General features: G+C 47.4%; 1 protein-coding gene across 1 annotated transcript in view; it reads right to left on the minus strand.

Annotated features, from left to right (window-relative positions):
• IGDCC4 (immunoglobulin superfamily DCC subclass member 4) overlaps positions 1 to 18,761 on the minus strand; it is an 82,295-nt gene extending 63,534 nt beyond the window's left edge. Inside the window, exon 1 of the mRNA XM_058811644.1 lies at positions 18,559 to 18,761. Within this exon, the coding sequence (XP_058667627.1) occupies positions 18,559 to 18,667 (109 nt within the window). The 5' untranslated portion in view covers positions 18,668 to 18,761. The remainder of the gene's footprint in view (positions 1 to 18,558) is intronic.
• Positions 18,762 to 20,519: the final 1,758 nt, after the last annotated feature.

Here is a 20,519-nt window from a genome sequence, read left to right on the forward strand (position 1 = left end):
ATTAACAATGGGAGCAGAGGTAAGAGCAATTCAAAAAGGAAACAGGAACTGTAATACTGGGCACCAGGATGCAAGCTACCTACAACACAGAGCAATGGGGTCACACTAGGAAGAAAAATGCCCTTTATATTGTATAATATGAACTTAATGACAGAGACCTTCACTGAACACAACTCGCATTGATCCTAAAGACCAGGAACCCTAAGATGTACTTTAGAGAGCCATCCCCCTGCCAGGGAAGGGAGTGATTTGGAACTGTTGACCAGAAAAAAGAGACTGAAACCAAGCTGGAGACTTTTATACCTGCACTGGACAAAACCTTTTAACATTTATTTATTAAAAAGAAAGAAAAAAGAAAAAAAGGCACTAGTGGGAACAATCCTGTTTTGACCCCTGTGAGCTGGATGGGATGTTCCAGCGCTCAGGCTCCACCCCGAACAGCTCCAGGATGAGGCACTGCTGAGAGCACCTGCCAGCTGGCACAACTGCCCTCTCTGTAAGGTAAATGCAGCAGAACATTTCAAAACCATTTTCATGAAATTTTGCAACACAAAGCACTTCAGATGACTCCCATTTACGAGTCAGCATTTCATATTTAGTTATTTCTGCTCTTTATTGCAACACAGTGGGTGGCAATTTGCATCAGTAAAAGCTGACTGGAAAAGTTAATCTTTCTTTGGACAATCCTGAATATTACTGCTTTGCCATAATCCTGCTGGTTTGTCACCCTGTATCTGGCTTCCAGATATGCCACAGAGTAGTGTTCTCCAATAAATCAAGAGGAGCTTTACCCTTTGAACCAAGCTTTGAATTGTAATCGCTGTGGGTCTCCACGTGCTTGTTAGCAGGTCTTATATTTAAGAAAACAAAAAAAAAAAAAAAGATATGGCCTAGTAGGGTGGCAACTATGCACACATAACACACACAACCAAGACCTTTATCTCATCTAGGGCAGCGATCTGAAAAGCCTGGAGTTTGTAAGAAAGGAGACCCCTGGATGAGACTGTCACTGACAGTGATCTCTTTGCAGGGCAAAGCAGAATGGGCTTCACAAACCAATGTTTTAGGCTGAGGGTGATTTTTACTTTTGCACCACTGCAATGGCACAAGAGCAGGCACATCAAATTCAGGGGCTTCTGCTGAAATGGCAGCAAATGTCAGGGTAGGGACGGTAATTTCCAGCCAAAACCATAAGAACTTCCCAACCCAAACTGCCTGACCCCACCAAGCAGCACAGACAGCCACTCTGCCTGTGAAATCTGGCCTCCAGGCTGACATTACTGCCACGCAGGAGCAGGTAGAGGAGCTGCCACTTCTCACCACACTGTAGGCATCAGCACCTCTGTCCATGAACTGTGGGTTAGAAGTACCTACAGGGACTTCCGAATATCCATTTTGACTTGTCTACCAGTAGAAGCTTATTATTATCATAATTATTAGTAACAATTATACAACTATTATATATGTTAATATATGTCAACAGAATAAGAATATTAATATATTCTCTACAGGGTATTTCACAGAATTAATGTGATCTCATAATGAGCCTAACCTCTCTGACATCTTGCTGATATTTATTTCTAAGCAAGCTACTAAATTCAGTGTGCATCTGCTCCAGCATTGAACTGGCTTGCAACTCAACTTGATACCCATAGCTGAAAAGGACATGAATGCTGATAAAGGGAGGTTTCTGCCTTGCTGGGGGCAGTGATGGAAGAGGCAGATGTACATTTACTCCTGTTGTCTTTGCTATCAATCTGGTTCCCTCTACTACAGGGAGCTCTGAGCAGCCAAGTCTTAAATCACCCCAGCTCCTGCTGCAGTGAATGGCAGCAGGTACCCAAGAGCTCTTGGCCATTGACACATCAGTTCCAGCACATCACAGGGCTGTCTCTATCTCCAGTCCCAACTCCTCCTCAAGACCTTCAAGGTGAACTCCAGCAAGGCTGAGGCTGCTGCTCACAACACTGGTTGTTTTCCTAGTGGTGTTACCTGGCTGAAGGGCTTTGCACCCTCTGACACCTTCCCAGCATGCCCAGGTGCCACGGAAAGGGAAGAAAACACTCTGCCATGCACTGGGCAAGAAACCACAGGGCAGTCCTACAGTCAGTGAAACGTGCCCTCAGCATCCTCAGAGCCAGACACACTGGCACACCCAGGGGCACACAAGGCACCTCTTGTGTTCATTTGCATCCTACCTCGTGTGTAAGCTGAGATTTGGGAACTAGAGGTAACTCATTTCAGCACCAGATCCTAAAAGCCCTAATTCTCTGGTAGCAAATTCAGCAGTAAAATTCCCACAGAGAGGAGGATTTAGCCCTCCAGAAGTCCAAAACAAAAGCAGCATCTGTGACTCACCCATGAGACCCACAGCAACAACAGTGTAAAAATTACATTCACATGGACTTGATGCTACTCATGGAAAACAACTCTGAAGCCTTTCTGCTGGCAGACCCCACCTCTGGACACTCTTCTTCCCCTCTTTTGTTCTTCATAGGATTTGCATGGAAACAAGAGCCCTGTTTCTCAGCTGCTCATCTCGCACTGCTGTCTGCCCTTCCTTAACAGAAGACAGACTTTTCAGAGAGGCTGTTTTCAGGCAAACAGCCTGGAATGACAGAAGAACAGAGCACATGAGCAGCTCCCAGAGCCAGAGTGCCAGTACCAAGCCAGGGATACCCCCTGTGCACAGCCTCCCACCCTTTTGGTGATGAAAGCTGCTGGGTACATGGGAACAGTTCACTGGGAGATCTTCAGAGCATCTTCCATGGAAAACAAGTCTCTTACTTCAAGACCATGCTGAGAAAGTCCAGTTGTGTGGGATGAAACATCAATCACCAGCCAGGAAAAGTCCTGCTAACCCAAGTTACCCCCAAACTCAGCACTGACATATGTCACCATCAATATGAGACCTAGGCTCCTTCAAAAAAACCAACCCAACAGTAATGGCAGGTTCAGATTCTGTCCTTGCCCCTGAATTTTCCAGTAATTTTTGCTCTTTTGTAAGAATATTATTGCTGTTCCAGTGGGGTTGCCTATGTGGAAAGTCTAACCAAAGAAGGGGGGAAGCTGACGGCGACCTGCTCCGTGTATCTAACTCGGAGTGTGAGCCAGACAGCGCTGTCAAAGGGCAAAGAATACACTCTGGAAACAAAACCTCTTTGTTCCTCTAATTTTGTTCCAGTTAAGTCAGTTCAGCTGTTCCATAACCAGTCAAAAACATTCAGCATTTCCCAAAGTATTTTAAGACTTCAAAGTTGTAGGTTTTATTTTGACAGTTTTAAAGCGCATAGCTTTTTTTTTCTTTACAGATTTTTTTGCATTAAAAACAAGGCTGTTTAATAAATTAAGCTTTACAACAACCACTGCCACTCTGCTTTTATCATGGCTTCAATTAAAATATTGTTTCTTGAAGACAGCTAACGGCTTCTGAGAAAAAAAAAAAATTAGGGTGTTTCACTGAGAATATTTTCAATAGACTCAATCTGTTAAAACTTGTGATTAAAACCAAACTCCAAGTAGGGCAGGCTCAAAACCAGGGGGTTTAAAGCTGTCCAAGTTGCTGGTATGAACTCAAAACTTCATAGCCTTAAATGAGCATACCTAAAAAGTAAATTCTTCAACACCCAACAATGGAATATTTAGGAAAAAGCAATCTCTCCAACATTCACTGATTAGGAAAATGTAAGAAAAACACTGTTTAGAGCAGTGCCTGGCAGCTCCGCAGAGATGGGAGTTCATCAGGAGCAGGTTGTTCCAGAACAAAACCTTTCTACATGACCCAGGCAACAGATCTGACCTTTACATCTACAAAAAACAGTCAGCCCACCACTGAACTCATTACTGGGGGAGATGTGCCCCTCAAACCCATTTTTTTTTTTTTTCAGTCTTAGGGCCAAACCTGTTCTGACACCGATTGCCTCCTGCCAGGAAAGTGCTGGAACAGCTCAGGGACAAGACCTGTACTGAAACCAAACCTGTCTGAACTCTCCCCGCGTAACCTGAGCCTCACACAGCCGTGCTGACATTGTCACCACAGCGAACAGGAGCCCGGCAAGCAAACCAAGGACTCGTGTCTTCAAAAGCAAACAAAAGAGCGTTAGAAAAACTAATTAGCTGTTTGTGCTCGCTGCTGCTCCTCTCTGCAAAGCTGTAACCACAGCGAGTACATCTCTGAGGGCTTCTCAACAGCAGCTCTGGGCTGGGCCAGCTTCACGGTGCCAGCAGCAAAGGCCCTAATCCCACAGTTTTGAGGTCAAAGCTCCACTCGCACAGTTCACAGTACAGCCCACAACCAGCTGTGTCAGCACAACTGAGAAAGCAGGATCAAGCAGCCGTGGGGACAAAGCTTTTAAGCCTACGATGCTGCCAAATGCTTCGTATCACAGCCCTGCCTATTTGCATTTCTGCCTTGGGCCCCATCTGTAGCTTCCCATCCATGTAAAAGCTGTCCCCAGGGAGAAGAAAGGGTACTGGCCATTTGTTCAACACATCTCAAGTGCATCCAGCTTCAAATGAAATAGGTGGTAAAACTCTTTTCCATGCAGTTCTGACTGTCTTGTTGTCTGGGGGCAGGGAAGACCAGAAATGGAAGTCGCTGGTCCAGTGGCTTTGATCAGTCAGCCCCAGGCACCAGTGCAGCCCCCAAGCCCTCCCAGCCTTCCATGCCAGTACCACATCCTCACCATCAGAAACACACACACTTAATTTTTTACTCATTTCCACTTCAGATAAAAAATCCTACAAAGTAGGTCTCCAAATGCAGTATCAGTTAAATCACTTTGCAATAACACACAGGAATATCTTTAAAATATGGTTGCATCCTGTTACAGAACTCTTAATGAGCCATATTTTTAGCCCAGGAATAACCCGAAAACCAGCAGAGACACACTGCAGCACTAAAACTATGTCACTGTAAAGCTATTTCATTACAAGCCATGGCTCTCTTTGCACAGATAATTTCATCCAAGAGCCCAAGTAAGCTGTTACAAAGTTTTCCAGCAGGCACATGTGTAGAGCAGCCAGAAATAAGCCTAATCTACCAGGCAAAAGTTGAGAACCAGGAGAAAGAAAGGAATAAACAAGAAAGAAAAAAAGAAGGAATGAACACAGGAGATGGGTCCCTTTCAACACACGTGTCTCAGCAGAGGTCACTGCAATGACTGGGAGCTGGAGAAGGGCCAGGACACCATGCATGCATCTGTCAGGGATCCCACCCAGGCTCCAGGCAGGCATCCTCACACACAAGGGAACTGCAGGGCTGGAGAAAGCAGGAGCTCCAGCTGAGACCACCCAGCCTCTCGTGCCTCACACTCACTACCTGCAGTGACAGAGTGACTGACACAGCCACAGCTGGCACAGCTGCACGAGGGAGCACACACATGTGCACCACCATCAACATCCAGAGGTGACAGACACATGGAACACAGAGGCAAGGCCAGGCATCCAGCACCCCAACTTGCTCAAGCTTCATGTGAGAAGCAAGGAACAGATGAGGTCCAAACAGGATCCAGACATGACAGTGGCAGGCACTGCAAGGACATTTCTGCTCATGCCCACGGGTTTGAAGAATTCAGCAGCACCCACAGCTCATTCCCAAAGCCCTGGCCTGAACACTGCACTGCCTGGGAGTCCCGCATGGCTTGTGACCTGAGACAGGCCTGAGGAGAGGCCCAGACACAGCCCCCATCACCCAAGGTTCTGGGGAGAATGCATCACTCTCCCATTCCCTCTACAAAGAAAACAAGTTACAAAGACGCCCCAAGCAAATGCTGGTGGGTGACACCCTGTCTAACTCAGAGGGACATTGTGACACACTGGTGGCTCTCAGGCTCTAGAGAGAAACTCTGAATTGCTTCTCTGGAAGCTGCACCTTCCCTGATCCTGGAAGAAAGCTAGGGTAAGGGAATACCCATATACTCCATATCCCCTTAATATGAGGAAAAGAAAAATCTAAAATGGGCTTGTCCTCTGAATCAGCTCCAAAGCTATCTCAGAAAAGCCACGTTATCTCCCAGCAGCCCAAACCACTCCTATTTGTTACAGAATAATAAAGCCATTACTACTGAGCAATCACACTATTACACTGTTGTTTTACATGGGTATAATTTAACAGCTCTTCACTGTTTGCTTTAGAAAATCTGTTCTTGAAAGGTCTATAAAATTATGAACTCTTGCTCCAGTTTGAAAACATAGGCATGAGAAGGGATTTGTTTTCTAATAAATCACATACCCCTACTAGTAAACACAAGCTTATAAGAAACATCTTTTGTTTATTGAAAGTAAATAGCATGTGGACATTTTAAACAAAAAGAAGGTGGGAGGCGGAGGGGGACAGACAGATTATGTTTTTCACTTTCATTTTGCCTTGTGTCTAAACAAACAGTTCTTAACAGCTTTGTTTTCCAAACCAACTTTCTCCCAGCTGCTATCTGGATCCACAGAAAGGGAAAGCAATACTCAAGATGTACAAGGATTACTTGACTTTGCACACTCGTTTTACTCAGCAATCAGTGCTCTGGCCACACAAGCCACAGGGAGAGTTGCTAGGAATAAGCAGGAGCCTTGGGGAGACGGGTTGGCTTCACAACAGATCAGTACTGGGAGGGCTCACTCACCCTCACACCATGCCAGGGGGAAGCAGCATTTTGCCAAGCTTTTGTGACAGGTCCCAGTTTTGCCACAGGAACTGATCTGCTGCCTTCCACTGAGCCACAACCACACAGAAACTTGGAAGATGACTGAACAACAGCTCAGGGAGGAGGTCAGAGAAAACAGCTCTTACAGACCCCTCACGGACAGCTACTGTAGCATCTGAAAACAAACTAACACCCTGATCCTTTTTAGCCATGGTTTTTACTGTTTCCATTAGGTACAGGAAGCACAGAGATACTGACCCAAAAAGACACAAGAAATTATACCAGGATGGAGCATACGCTAATGTTTCTGAATTTTTCATCATCTTCAAGATCAAAGATATTAATCTTCAAAGATCTTTCTCATCCCTCTGCCTTCAACTGATGATCAAGGCACCAAATATTCCCACACTCCTTTTTCTTGCCTTCTTGCTACACAGTTTAGTGTTACTTAGACCACATCTACCTCACAAGTTCCTTGCCCAGAAGAGATGTAGCAACACTTCACTAAAGTTGCAGGGTGGGAATAGATAGAGTTAATATTTTGATTCGTTTCACTCCAACAGCAGAAAATTCCTTATATCCAGGCATAAATAAAGAGCCATGACTCTAAGAGAGTCTCAGAAATTATGTGCAAATACATGGCTCTATCACAGCTCTCACACACCACTGAAACTTGCTATATTTAACCCACCACTTTCTTAATTACACATCATGCCACAACCAAGCAGTCCCTCCATAGACAATGGTCCAGCCCCTTCTGAGCAGGACTTTCATGAACATTACCCAAAAAAGGCATTTGAAGGGCCTCAGATGGAGTCCAGAAGGTGGTAACTCCTCACTTATACCTCATTCACTCCATCCAGGTCGTGCAGGAAAGCACCTGTTCAGCTGGGAATGTGCAGGCAGCCCGAGCACAGCTGCCACAACAGCAAAGTCCCCCTGACAGCACAGGGATTTTACTGCTACTCACAGTGCAAAGGAGATAATTAGGTCAGAAATCTTCAAAGCCCTACCACTGCCATGGGTAATGAGATTTTGCAGTTCACCTGAAAATAAAAATGGAAGGAGGAGGGCAGGTAAAGCTCCTTCTCTACCAACAGCCTGAAGTCTAGCTGTGAAGCCATCAGGAAACAGCTTAGTCCAGCTTCCATCAAGAAGAGGTCCCTCCTAGCAGCTGGGAAGTCAGTGCATGAAGACAACACTTAAAAAAGAGAAGAATTCATACGGGAAAACCAGGGGCACAACAGACTTGCCAATAAAACACAAGGTACAAGCAGACAAACTGCTGCATTTTAATCAGTGACAGGCCTCTTATCTTGCTGTGTGATGGCAGAAAGGGACCAGATCACATCTCTGTTCTTACCTGAAATACTGTGTCCAAAAAAAAAGGGGCAAAGAACCCTTCTGCAGGGGTGTCACTTCAAGACACATGCACTCCTCAGACTGAGCTGAGAGTTTTCACAACAAACAAAATCTCCTGGCATGTATTTAGAACTATTTATGGTACAATTCTGTCTTTTAAAGTTAAGCAAAGAGCCTTCCTTGTTCACTCTTGATAGGCTACATTCAAGACTGGTGAGTGTCTTCAGGGCAGGGTGTAAAGTGCCATAAATGAAGAGCAGCTACAGAATGTGAAAGAACAGCTCTGGTTTCAATCCTACCAGGTACACAAGGAAATACGCATATAGATCCTCTCCCTGCTCCTTGTGCTTTCCAGCTCTCTGCAAACAGCCAACCTGTCCTGCAAAGCCCCTGCAGAAAGGCCTGGATGTGCAAATTGTCACTCAGAGAGGACAAGAACCAACCCTCCCATGCTGCATTGGAAAAAAAGTCATCTACTTCCAAGAAGAAAAGTCAGGCTCGTCAAATTCCTGCCAACTCTCCCAGGTAATTGCACAAACCATGAATTAATAAGAAATAATGAGCCAGCACACAGGGGAAGAAAAGACAATTCAGAACAGCAACAAAGAGAACTAATGGAAAAGTACATTTTAATAGTTCAGTGCAGACGACTGTCACTGCAAGGCTGCATTGCCCCAAGAGAGGTGTCACCTCCCTGGGAGGACACAAGGACACAAACAGCCCCCACACAGCACAGGAACACAAGGCAAAGGTGAGGGGGGCTTAGGGCAGGAGTTAATTTTGCAGAGAACAGCGTGGGCAGTCCTGACACAGCACCAGCCTGTCCCGGGATGGCCTTGTCACCACCCACCACTTGTCCTTGGGAAGTCACAAAACCCATCTGGGCTTCACTGCCTGGCTACAGCTGCAGTGTCTGACACCAGCTCCCTCCATGGATGTGGACCACCCCTGCTTTATCTAGACCTGCTCTGCTTCTTTCTCTTATCACTTAACCCCACAGGTATGTTATCAATGCAGCCAGCCAGCCTTGCTGGGACAATAGCAGATAAAAGGGCAGGTTTGACAGAGAAAATAATAAAATGGGAGATGATAAACTGTTAAGTGAAAAGGGTGCTCATAGCTAGACATGGCATGATCTTACCAAGGACTTGACCACCTTGGGACTTTCTTAACTTCTTACCTAGTCCTGTTTGAAAGGGCAGTATCTGGTTGTGATCTGGAAACTCATTTATTATTGAAAGAGCAAAGTGACTTTTACAGCTCAGGGATTGTGTTAGGAAAAATAGCAACATAATGGCCATATCTGTGGCCATTACAAGGATGCACCTAAAGGTGGAGGAAAACAAGGAGCAGCACAAACTTCTGAACATGGTTAGGACTGAGGGTCAGAATGGGTGGAAATCTGCCCTCCCATTTCCAAACTTAAACTCACATCTATCATAACAAACAGAGGAAAATATATTTCACAACCTACTTCAAGAATGCCTCACACCTACTTGGCTGTTTAACTTTCCAGCATCTCCAGTGCATTTACCCACTGTCAGCAAAAGTTTCTCTTCAGAGCACATAAATCTTTCTGTTTTCCAAAGCTGCAGCCAGCTGAAACCTGACAGTTTGAGGACAAAGCAGTAAAAGGCCCGGGTCTGCTTCCAAATGGTGAAGGACACGCTTGTGACATACAGTGTCCGAGCAGCAGAATTCCTGTGGGGGCTGCCACACCACTTTGGGGCCCTCCTGGATCAATGGGGGTCCAGGCTCGGACGTGATGCTTCTCCCTGGCTGTCTCTGGGCTTCTGCTTATCTCCCCAAAACACATCTAAAAACAACACCTGGACTGACACTGAGATTTCAATAAAACACCCCAGATCACCCACTCTTCTCAATAGTGAGGAGAGTTTTGCCTCTGTGCATCTGACTGCTAGAGGAACACTATAGATGGTGGCTGGTTTGGACCAAGGAATCCAACCTCATTTATTACCAAAACCAGATTTATTTCCATTAATCTAGACTAATTACTGCTGTTCCTCCTTTAACAAGGTCCGTTGTGCCTAAGCACATAACACCAGCACAGGAGAAATCCTCATCTTCATAACCAGGCAATTTTGGGCCACTTTGAATAGCTCCATCTCTAGTGTTAGAAACAAATTATGAGAATGACGTCTCTTCCAGAGAGCCAGGTTTATTTCAGGGAAGGCTGTGTGATCATTCTCACATTCAGATCAACAACAGCCTTGCAAAATCTCCTTTATCCAACTTTTACTACTGTTGAGCAGGGATTAACATTAATTGAGCCCAACCCATATGAGCCAAGGATTATTTGTTAGTCACCAGCTTATAATCACTTGCATTTTCCAGCAGAAACCTTTACATTGCTCAGATAACTTGCAGGATAATCCAAGTCACCTTTTTAATGAAATCTATATAAAAACACACATCCACATCGTTGTCTTCCTCCTTCCAAAATACACAATTAGTTCAGCTTAGAAAATGCTCTAAAAATTAGTTCTGTCAAATTTGCAGTCCAACAAACTTCTGGTGACAAGAAAAGACTCCCTATGAGTCTCGTTTCCTCACAAATTTTAAAATACACAAAAAAGTATTCAGGAATTTTCATTTGCAGGTCTGCACATACCACATACCAAATACCAACTTAGCCCTTCTGTTTAAAATCTAAATGGAAGTTACAGAGATGGGCGCCATCGTGATGCTTCCTCTGGTTTCCTTCATGTGAGCCTCCTGCTGCAACACCCCAAATCTGCCTCAGCAATGGCTCAGCTGCACTGCACAGAGACACCCTGGGAGATGAAGGTTGCTTTACTTTTGCCTCAGCTGGCTCTGATCCCATCACATCTGGAAAGCCACATCCAGCACTGGTTGTCTGAGCTGAATGGCAGCTCTGAACTGAGCAGGGGGGAGCTGGTGCCCTAGGGACCTGCACAGTCCAGATCCAAGAAGTCAGGCTCTGAACTGAAGCAGTAAAACACTTCCCCAGCAGAGCAAACACCTGACTGCTGAGAAAAGCAGGGCTGGCTTACTACTGTTACTACAGAAGGCTGAGATTATGGATGGAAAACAGGTGAAAGACTCAAGGACCTGCACGTACAAGAAACGTCTCAGCTTGCCACAGTACACAAGAAAGCAGCACAATATACTGCTTGCCTTAAACACACTGAACTATCCCAAGTGTCTTCACTGGTAGTAAAAACAAAGAATGATCTGACAGCTCAGCCTCGTGCCCAGATGCTGAAGTGTTGCTGAAGCCTTTCACCCCTCACTTAACTCCTCTGCTGCTAAACAGCAAATCCTGGCAGAGCCGTAAGCAAGAAGTAAATGGGAAGCTCTTCTCTGCCAGCAGCTGGGAGAAACTCCCATCTCTGCCCACTCTGCATGTAAAGAAAACTCCACAATAGTACTTGTGGTAATGCTGCTCGCCAGATTTTCCACTGACACACTCTTGAGGAAAGCCTGCAGATAGGAAGCCTGCTCCTAAGGACCCTCTTCAAGTGGGTGACTTTTGACTTTGGGAACGTATGGCTCATCTTCTTGAGGAACGGTTCCTTTTGTTTTCAGTACAGAGAAAAAGAGCACAAAGGAAAAGAAAGAAAAGTTACATTTACTGTGACCTAGGGAACACAGAGCTAAATAAATTTGATCAATATTTTGATTTCTCTGACAAAAGCCACAATCAGCATTGACACAAACAACTGGTTAGCAAGCTGGGGGGACAGGAGGGGTAAATCAAACCAGAGTTTCAAGATACTTATCTTTCCATCACAACAATTGCCACCAATGACAGTAATTTACATGGCTAATAGGCAGTATTATGTTTACAAAACCATTCTTGGGAGGGAAAATCTAAACAATTTTTGCCAACCCAGCAAAGGAGCTGATGTTGGATCAGATCCTGGGATCCTTTTTCCCCTTTTATCTTATCTGATGGTGTTTTCCCGAGGTGCCTTGCTATGGAACAACACAAAGTGCCTTCAGAAGTGTCTTTGCAAGCCACACAGACCCATGGAGGATATGATCACCCTCCTGTCACAGCCTGAATTCTCCAACAACAGGGCTGCCCCAGCCTCTGTGACAAGGGGAAATATCTATCAAGCAGAAAAACAACGGAGGCCAGCCAGCAGCCCCAGCTCCTCCACCCCACACTGCACTCTGGACCCCTCTGCTGAAGATAACCTCCAACGAGCCCCTTATCTCCCACACAGGGCCTGGCCCCATCCCCAAACCACGGGCAGATCCCCCCAACATCAGCCTGAACACCTGCTAATTCTCTGCCCTCCCCAGCCCTTGGTTTGGTTTTTCTTTCCATGAAAAGCTCCCTGTCCCTTTGTTACAAACTCTTTCAAGGCTTTGCCACAGACAGACAGGCAGACAGACAGGTGGGACTGCGAGGGCACAGAAATGGGCTCCAACAGGCTCAGTCCCTCTGGGTCTATATAATTAGGAGGACTATGCTCACCTATCCTTTAAAGCAGCACAGATAACCCCAGAAAGGCAAGAGCACATTTTCACTAGGCCATCAGCTAAAAAGAGACAAAGATTTCCAAAAGAACATAAAAGCCTTCTCACATGAGCAGAAAAAAATAATCAGTGAACTCTTGACTAGTTATAATATCAGGGAAAATTCCACTTTTGTGTGGAAAATACATGCACCCATTCTGCAGCTGTACTCAACAGCCAGCCAGGAGCCACAGAGAGGACAGTCCTGCCTTAAGTACAAAACCTGAGGTAATTTTGGAACCTGTAATCACTGATGACGCTTCTGAAAAAAGAAGATTTATCAAAGCCCCGAGTGCATGGACAGTCAGATTTTGCCAAAACTCCCAATGCATTGACAGGGCATGGGAAATCCATTTCATTAAGTAATGACCTTTTGGTCACACCAATTAACTTGATCATCTATCGACAGTCAATTTAGAAACGATCAAGGATGCACATTTCCCAGCACACAGTGAAACACACAAAGGACTTTATCACACCCCTGCTGCCAGCCTGGCATCACTTCCACATCCCACCAAGTTCTGCCATCCCAGCACCACTTTAACTGTTTAATTTCCCAAAGTCTTACATTTAACAAGGTGCTAAGCCATCTCAACTCCAAAGGGAACGTGGTTCAAAGGCCTGAGCAGGAAATGAGACCAGGGAAGTCTATTGGAACAAGGGAAAGAGCCACAGCAGACTGAGCACAAATGCAATACTTCACATACTAGATTTTAATTCTCCCACCAATCTGGGCTGAGAGCAAACCTTGAAGATGCTCACATTTCATTAACACACTTTGATATTAATAACCTGTCCTCAAAAACTCCATGAAAGATCTGGAAAAATAATTAAAACATGAAAAAACAAAAAAGATAGAATAAACCAGGTTATTCCATAGCTCAGCTGAATTTCATAAGGCAATAACAGGCAATTGTGTTTAAAACGCTGATAAAGATTTTTGAATAATTTGAGAACATCTGATACGAAAGTTTCCCTGGAACACAGTAATTGCTTATCATAACCACCACAAAGTATGTTTATTACCCATGGAGATAAGACACAGCAGCTGCTGGACTTCTCAGATAAAGCAAGCCCATATCACAACAGCAGGACACATGGATTAGGAGCAGCAGAGGATCTGACTCAAACAGAGGCAGCAGTGGGCATCAGTGACACGAACAAAAACACGTCCAAGGGAGAAGCTCCAACACCTACACACTCACAAAGTGTCCTGACACCTGCAAACAGAACATAGACACCTGCTTTGGCTCTCCCATGGAATTTCCCTTCTCAGCAGCTGCAACTCCAGCAGATTTTACCTTCCTGCAAGAAAACACTGACCAGCTCTTCCTCTTCCTTGAAGCTTCCATTATTCTTCAGAATTAGGAAATTCAATGGTGTTTCAAGGATGACTTCAGCATACCAGTGATAGCCAGACAAATTAGAAGCTCTTCAGACTTCTCCCCGTGTCTGGTGAAGAGTTTGGCAGCTCTAGAAGGGCTTGTGAGAACACAGCTTAATGCTGCTTTCTATGAAGCTGGCAGATTCAGTTTTAGCAACTGTGGATCCTCTCACCAACAAGCTGTTAAGTCAGAAAAGCACAAGCAGCACTTGGAGGCCACTTACTCAAGGGATTTAATAAATGCAAGAAGGGTACTTAGAGTGATGGTGTTCTTCATGTTTACAGTGTGTAACAGCATCCTCTGCTCAGTGGGAACAAGTGGGGAGACTGAGGCAGAGGCAGCGAGTGACCAACACAAAGACAATGAAAAGAGCCAAAGTCACAGCAGCTCCCAATCCTGTGTTTTGAAGTGCTTTCCCAAAAAAAGAGAGGAAAGCAAAACAGACACCAAGCCCCATAATATGTATGTTGATGTAATCATAAGTCATGTTTTACAGCAGAAAAGACTTCATAAATAAACAAGGGAATACAAGGACTTGAGATTGTGATTTCCTGCAGTTTTGTGTCTCGAGAGTGGATTGCCCAGTCCTAACCAAAAAAAGATTCACGATCTGCTTAAAGCTCTTCCTACCATTGAGGCACTCAGGTTCCTCCTCAAGTGGGTTTTCCAGTCCCTGTCCCTCAGTCCATGCAGAAACTGCATCTCCCTCCTCTACTTAGTCACTTATTTTCAAAAACTCTGAATTCTCCAGGTCCAGGAATTATTGGGAAAAAGAAAAGGGAGATGGACAGATGACTGAATGAGATAATTACACCTCTTCACCTTCAAAAACCAGCTAAAAATACTGTAGGCAAGTGGATCCAGTTCTTCTCCAGAAAGTAATGAAATTGCACCACAGTTGATTTTGGCCCAACACGCGCTTGGCAAGTACTGATAACAAGGATTTACCATATCCCCTCTACTATTACAGCTGACTATAAAACAAACATTTGCTTCCTACTGATAACAAAATGACTATGATCACTCAGGGTTTGTAAAGGTTAGGGTTTCTTTGTCGCCCAAGGCAGACCTGTAATTCCCAGTCTCCATGCAAAAAATACCCTGTATGTAACATTGGCCTCAGTTTTCCCTCAGGTACCCACTCACCTCACACAGAAATACAGTTTGGGATGTATTCCAGCAACAAATTACAATCAGATTAAATATTAATTCCCATCTTAATTATATAACCATGACTAGGCTTAATGGCCTTGAAGCCATTTAACCAGGAGAGGAGCGTGTAAATTGTGCAAGCAGCATCTCTTACACTGCAAATGCCCAGACTGGTTCACAAGCACCTGGATTTTTTCCCTGGGAGAAGAGCCAGCCTTTGGAAAAGCAGCTCCAAGGGAGGTAAGAATTCAAAACATCCAGCATGCAATATGGTATCAGGAGTCACAAACCCGTGGGACAGCACAGTGCTCTGCCCTCAGGATAGCTGTGCACTAGAGTGAAAAAGACCATGTATGTGCTGAATACTTATTGGTGGATTTCATCCTCACCTTTGACAGAGAGAAGCATCTCATTTGGCTGAAGTGGGCCATGAGGTTGCCAGAGCAGATGAAGTAACTGATCCAGGATCACAGTGGGTCCTCAGGAGGGATGTCCTGTATGCTACAGCCCACCCCAGCGCTTTGCAAACTCAGGAGGCCCAGGTGCTCCCAGTGCAGAGACACCTGTGTTGTCCCACAGAAGCTGCCTCCATCTCCAAATCAGGCTACATGCAGGGAAAATAATCTCCTTTCATCCCCAGGGAAAGGCAGATTGCCAAATATTTTCTTTTCCAATTCTTACTTGCGCCACTCTGAAGTGCCTCATGTATGACCAGAAGTCACCCACCCCCACGGGGCCCTCACAGCAGATCAAATCTGCTGCAGCTGCCAGGAGAAAGTCTGCTGCAAAAAGAGGGGGATATGCCCGCAAATGAGCCCGTTCTGCTTCACTTTGGACTTCAAGGCAGGGAAGGCAAAAAAAACCCAAAAAATACAAAAAAGGAAAAACCTGGGAAAACAGGAGAGACAAAACCAGAATTAAGCCTGAGCAGTTTCTCCTTCAGCTTCACACACTAGAAGAGAAACAGAGAAATGCCAGCAAAAGCATTCCCCACGCTAGAGCAGCCCCTGCCTGGCTTGGAGACTGGCTGTCACAAGAGCCACGGCACAAGGGCAGCGAGCTCCAAGCTCCGGCACGGGAACGCTGCTCCTGGAAACGGGATACAGGTGAAGCCTGGCCAGCGCTGTGTGCACCGCGTTTGGCACTGTCAGCGCGCCCCGTTTCTTGGGGCTGCAGGAAACACCCCTGCCCCGCACTGCCCATCCCGGTGACACCGCAACACCACGGTCACAGGGCCGGCGGAGCCGCGGGCAGGTGACATCCTGCAAGGAGCAGCAGGGACACGCGATCCCTAACAATGGGAACGCCGATTTCCCCGGCACAGGCTCTCACGGCAGGCAGCGGCTGCGGGGTCACGCTGCCAAGGCGAACGCGACAGGAAGGATAAAACAAATCTCAACTCAAGTGAGGTGGTGTCGAAAAAGGAAATAGCAAGAGAACTCAACCGCAAAACCGAACTACACAAAACCAGATGGATTTCAGCTTATCCCTCGCGTGGAAAGCTCAGCGCACTTCCCACCAACACGTCCCCTGTAGAGAGCCCCAAGGACAGGAACCAGCACAGCCCCCTTGTTGGAGTCAACTGAAAAGGGGTTGTTTAGTGCTTGTTTTTTTTCCTTAAACCCCTTTCCTGCTACTGAAGGGAAAACAGGCTCAAAGTCAGACAGCAGAAAGCTTTCAAAAACACTGGATCACATCCCCAGCAAGTGTACACTGGCACTGCTTGCATCAAGTCCAGAGGGGGGAAGGCTTTCCATTCTACTTCTCTCCTACGAACTTCATACCCAGCGAGGATTGAACTTTGGATCAAAACACATGTGGCTTTGGGATCAAACGCAGACTTTCCCAAAACCATTTCAACTCTCTGCCAAATTAATTTCAGATTGAAACAAGTCCATGTTTTTCTTTTCAGAATCAAACCCACCTGTTGGAAAGCACATCCATACGTACCCAGCGGCACGTCCAAGGACTGTGCAGACACACTCCCTGCCTCCCTGTATAAGATGTGTCCCATTGTTAGAAAACAAACAGCAACAATTTTCACTAGTTGCCGAACTGCTTGCAAGAAACACCAAGAAGCCACAAGTGCAAATTCTCTCAAAGTATCTGAAGTTTTCTTGTTGAAGTGGGTTTGGAAAAACAACATCCACTCCACCACCCTCCATTTTTTGTTTGTTTTTTTTTTTTCTTTTTAATCCACTGTTCTCCACTACAAGCCTTGGGACCCACTTAGCTGTTTGTTCAAACACACAGGAGACACAGCTCCCACTCAGTCCAGCTTGACTGCTGGTGGGGTCACAGCCTCCCTCCCATCTAGGAAAACCAACACTCACTGGTGACAATGGGCCATTTACATGGACCGTTATTCACTTCCACAACAGTCACCATAAAGCTGCACCTATGTTGAATCATACCCTACCCCTAACAGGAGCTCACAGTGTTCTGAGGAAAAAGAAAGAGAAGAAAAACAACCCTGCAGCCATCCACGTGCTGTTATTATGCTCTGCTGAACCTGAATGCATCATAAAAGGAATAAAAATGTACAATGACATGGGGATGGCTCCTCCACCACAATACCCTGTTTAGGGGGGATTTAAAACAAGAGCAAGTCCCTGGCACACATTTTTTGGTGCAGTTCTGCCAACCTGTACCTTTCCAAACCCTTCTCGGGGATGAGAACAAAACCTTTTGTGGGTTGTGCACACACAGATAAGGAACCCCACATCCCAAGGTCTGACAGCTCAGCCGACCCTCAATGCCAACTTCGATGGCAACCACAGAAAGCCACCAACACACCCGGTGGCCGCGTACGTGTGCCCTCGCACGGCGCCGTTTGCGTAACCATTACAAAACACGAGCGTGAGGAGCACGGCTATTCCCGGGTCACTTCCTTGGCCAACGGGACATCTGCCCACCCGCGTGTCCCATGCCGGCAGGAGCAGGGCAAGGGAGCAAAGGGCCCCTCCATAGCCTTGCTGGACACCTGGGCCTGCTCTGGGCCACCCTGTGCTGGACAAGCTCTTCATTCCCCACCACCCGGGCACAGCCACTGTTCCTCTGGCGGAAACTTGCCACTGTCCAGACAGAGGCCGTGGAATGCTGCTGCTGATCTGCTGTCCCCCCCAGCCCATACGCTGACGGGAGTTCTTGTGGGGAGTGTCACCCGCAAAATGTGAGGCTGTCGCTCCCAATGTCACCCCCCAAATGATGACTCCAAAGGAAGCACCATCTAGGCATGTGCCACGAGCACGCTATCGTCCGACTTGGAGGAAAGAAGGGGATGGAGAGAGGGGGGTAATGGCCACGGAGGGACAGGACGGCCACTAAGGACGTCTGGGGTAAATGGCCACTAAAGGGGAAGGAGGGCTGGTACAGCGGGTGACCGGCCAGGGAACGCATCCCGCGGAACCGCCCGCTACCCGTGTGAGGGCAGGTGGCACCGCAGCCGCCCGCGGGCTGGGGGGCACCGACCCCTTCCCTCCCTTCCCTCCCTCCTCTCCCTCCTCACCCACCTTGCACAGCCAGGACGGCGAGGGCGGAGAAGCAGAGACAAAGCAGCAGGTCCTCCAGCGCCATGTAAGCCCCGCCGGGCGCCGGGAGCAGGGGCCGCCGCGGCCGCATCTACGAGGGGAGCGCGCTCTCCCGCCGCCCCACCGCCATCTTGTACGAGCGCCCCGGCCCCAGCCCCAGCCCCGCGCTGCCCGCCGGGCCCCGCTGTCGGGGGCGGCCCTGGGCTGCCGCTGCTCCGCCTTTGTCAGCGGCCCGGCCGCCCCTCAGAGGGGCTCCTCCCGCCGCCCGGCAGCGCCCGCACCAACAGGTTGCTGCCAGCCCGCGGCGGGGGGAGCTGCCGCGTTCCCTCAGGGTGGGGGACGGCAGGTGCGGGCTCCTCCGCCCGCCGGTAGCTCTACAAGCCACGAACATTTAAAACATGTTATGTGGCGTTTTTTAATAATTTCTTGCTTCAATCTCTTTAGTATTTTTTTCCGCTTTTGCCACGGGAGAGCGTGGAGGGTACCGGCCCGCCTTCAGCAGCCGCGCTCCCCTCACGGTGCTTCCCGGGGATGCCTCAGCCGGCCCCGGGAGTGGCTCCGCTCCCTGAGGGGGTGGACGGCAGGTGTGGGACTCTTACGCTCGCCAGCAGCTCCACAAGCCAGAAACATTTGTAACATTTTATGTGTATTTTTAAATTAATATTCCACCCCCCACCTCTTTAGGGTTTTTTCCCCGGTTTGCCACGGGTGAGCGCGGAGGGCACCGCGCAGCTCCCGCCGTCGCGCTCCCCTCACGGTGCTGCCGGGGACGCCTCCCCCGCCCCGCTGCCCGTCGGGGCTGCCGGAGCTCAGCGCGCCGAGCCCGGCTGGCAGCGGAGGCAAACGGACACCAGTAACCGCATCGCCGTGGCTTTGTTGGGGTTCAGTTTCGAGCCACACTCCTTCAGGTGTATATTGTTCATTGGTCGTGAACCTTGCCTGTGCGGCTCAGCCGACTGTAAAAATAAAGCAAATAAAATACATGGTGTGGCATGTCTGCACCCCATCGCTGAGGAGAGAGGCAGGACCTACCCACCAGCTGAGCCAAGCAGTGGAAATGAGGCAAGGAGATGAGAGATGGAGCCCAAATTTGCTGCCTTCCCGTTTGGCTTGGCTGGGTCCCAGACACAAACTCGCACCAAATGTGTGTGCGTAAAGCCACAGGTGCAGGTTTAATCCTGAGAGCACATGACACCAAGTCCTTTAGGCAGTGGTACCTGGCACCAAACACAAGGGCAGTTGCATCCAGAGTGGGTCTGCTTTGCCCTCCAAAAGGGTATAAAGCTGTCCAGCACACTGGTACGTTTTATCACAGCAGTGTGGAATGTGGAGGGAGCTTCAGTTATGGAGAATATGAAAAAAGAAACCTTTTTAATCCACACCCTCCTATTTATTAACTAGTATAATGATCTATAAAAACTTAAATGAAACCAGAAAGGCTGTGTGGTGGGAAGCAGGTTTCCCGGGAGTGTGAGTTACGCAACTCCAAGTTCATACTTGGCACTGCCAATACAGACAAGCTCTGAGAGGCAGCAGCCCCCTACTCTGAAGGGATGTGCAGAGGGGCTTTGCCCAACATCAGGTGGGCACTCACTGTGCACCTTGCTGGGAAGGAATGCGTGATAAGGCCACAGCATTCCACTGGCCCCATTCCTGCACCATCTCACCTCCCTGTGGAAATGAAAGTGGGTAGTAATATCCACATCCTTTTCTGTACCAGTCCAGCATGGAGGTAAAGATTACAAACCCTTCTTTCTCTCTGAGTCCTTCCCACCTGCTCCTTTATGTGTGAAGTGGTTTTAAGGGTGCTGTCAAATTGCTTTAACTAGGCTGTAAAGAAATATCTGCTTGTGTCTGCCAGTGGTTTCCTTCAGACACATCCCTGCCCATTTTTCTTCAAAACCCAGACATTTCTTCCTTTAAGGAAGAAACTTTACCTTGCA

Source organism: Ammospiza caudacuta, chromosome 10 (genome assembly GCF_027887145.1).
Source record: "Ammospiza caudacuta isolate bAmmCau1 chromosome 10, bAmmCau1.pri, whole genome shotgun sequence".
Taxonomy (NCBI): Eukaryota; Metazoa; Chordata; class Aves; order Passeriformes; family Passerellidae; genus Ammospiza; species Ammospiza caudacuta.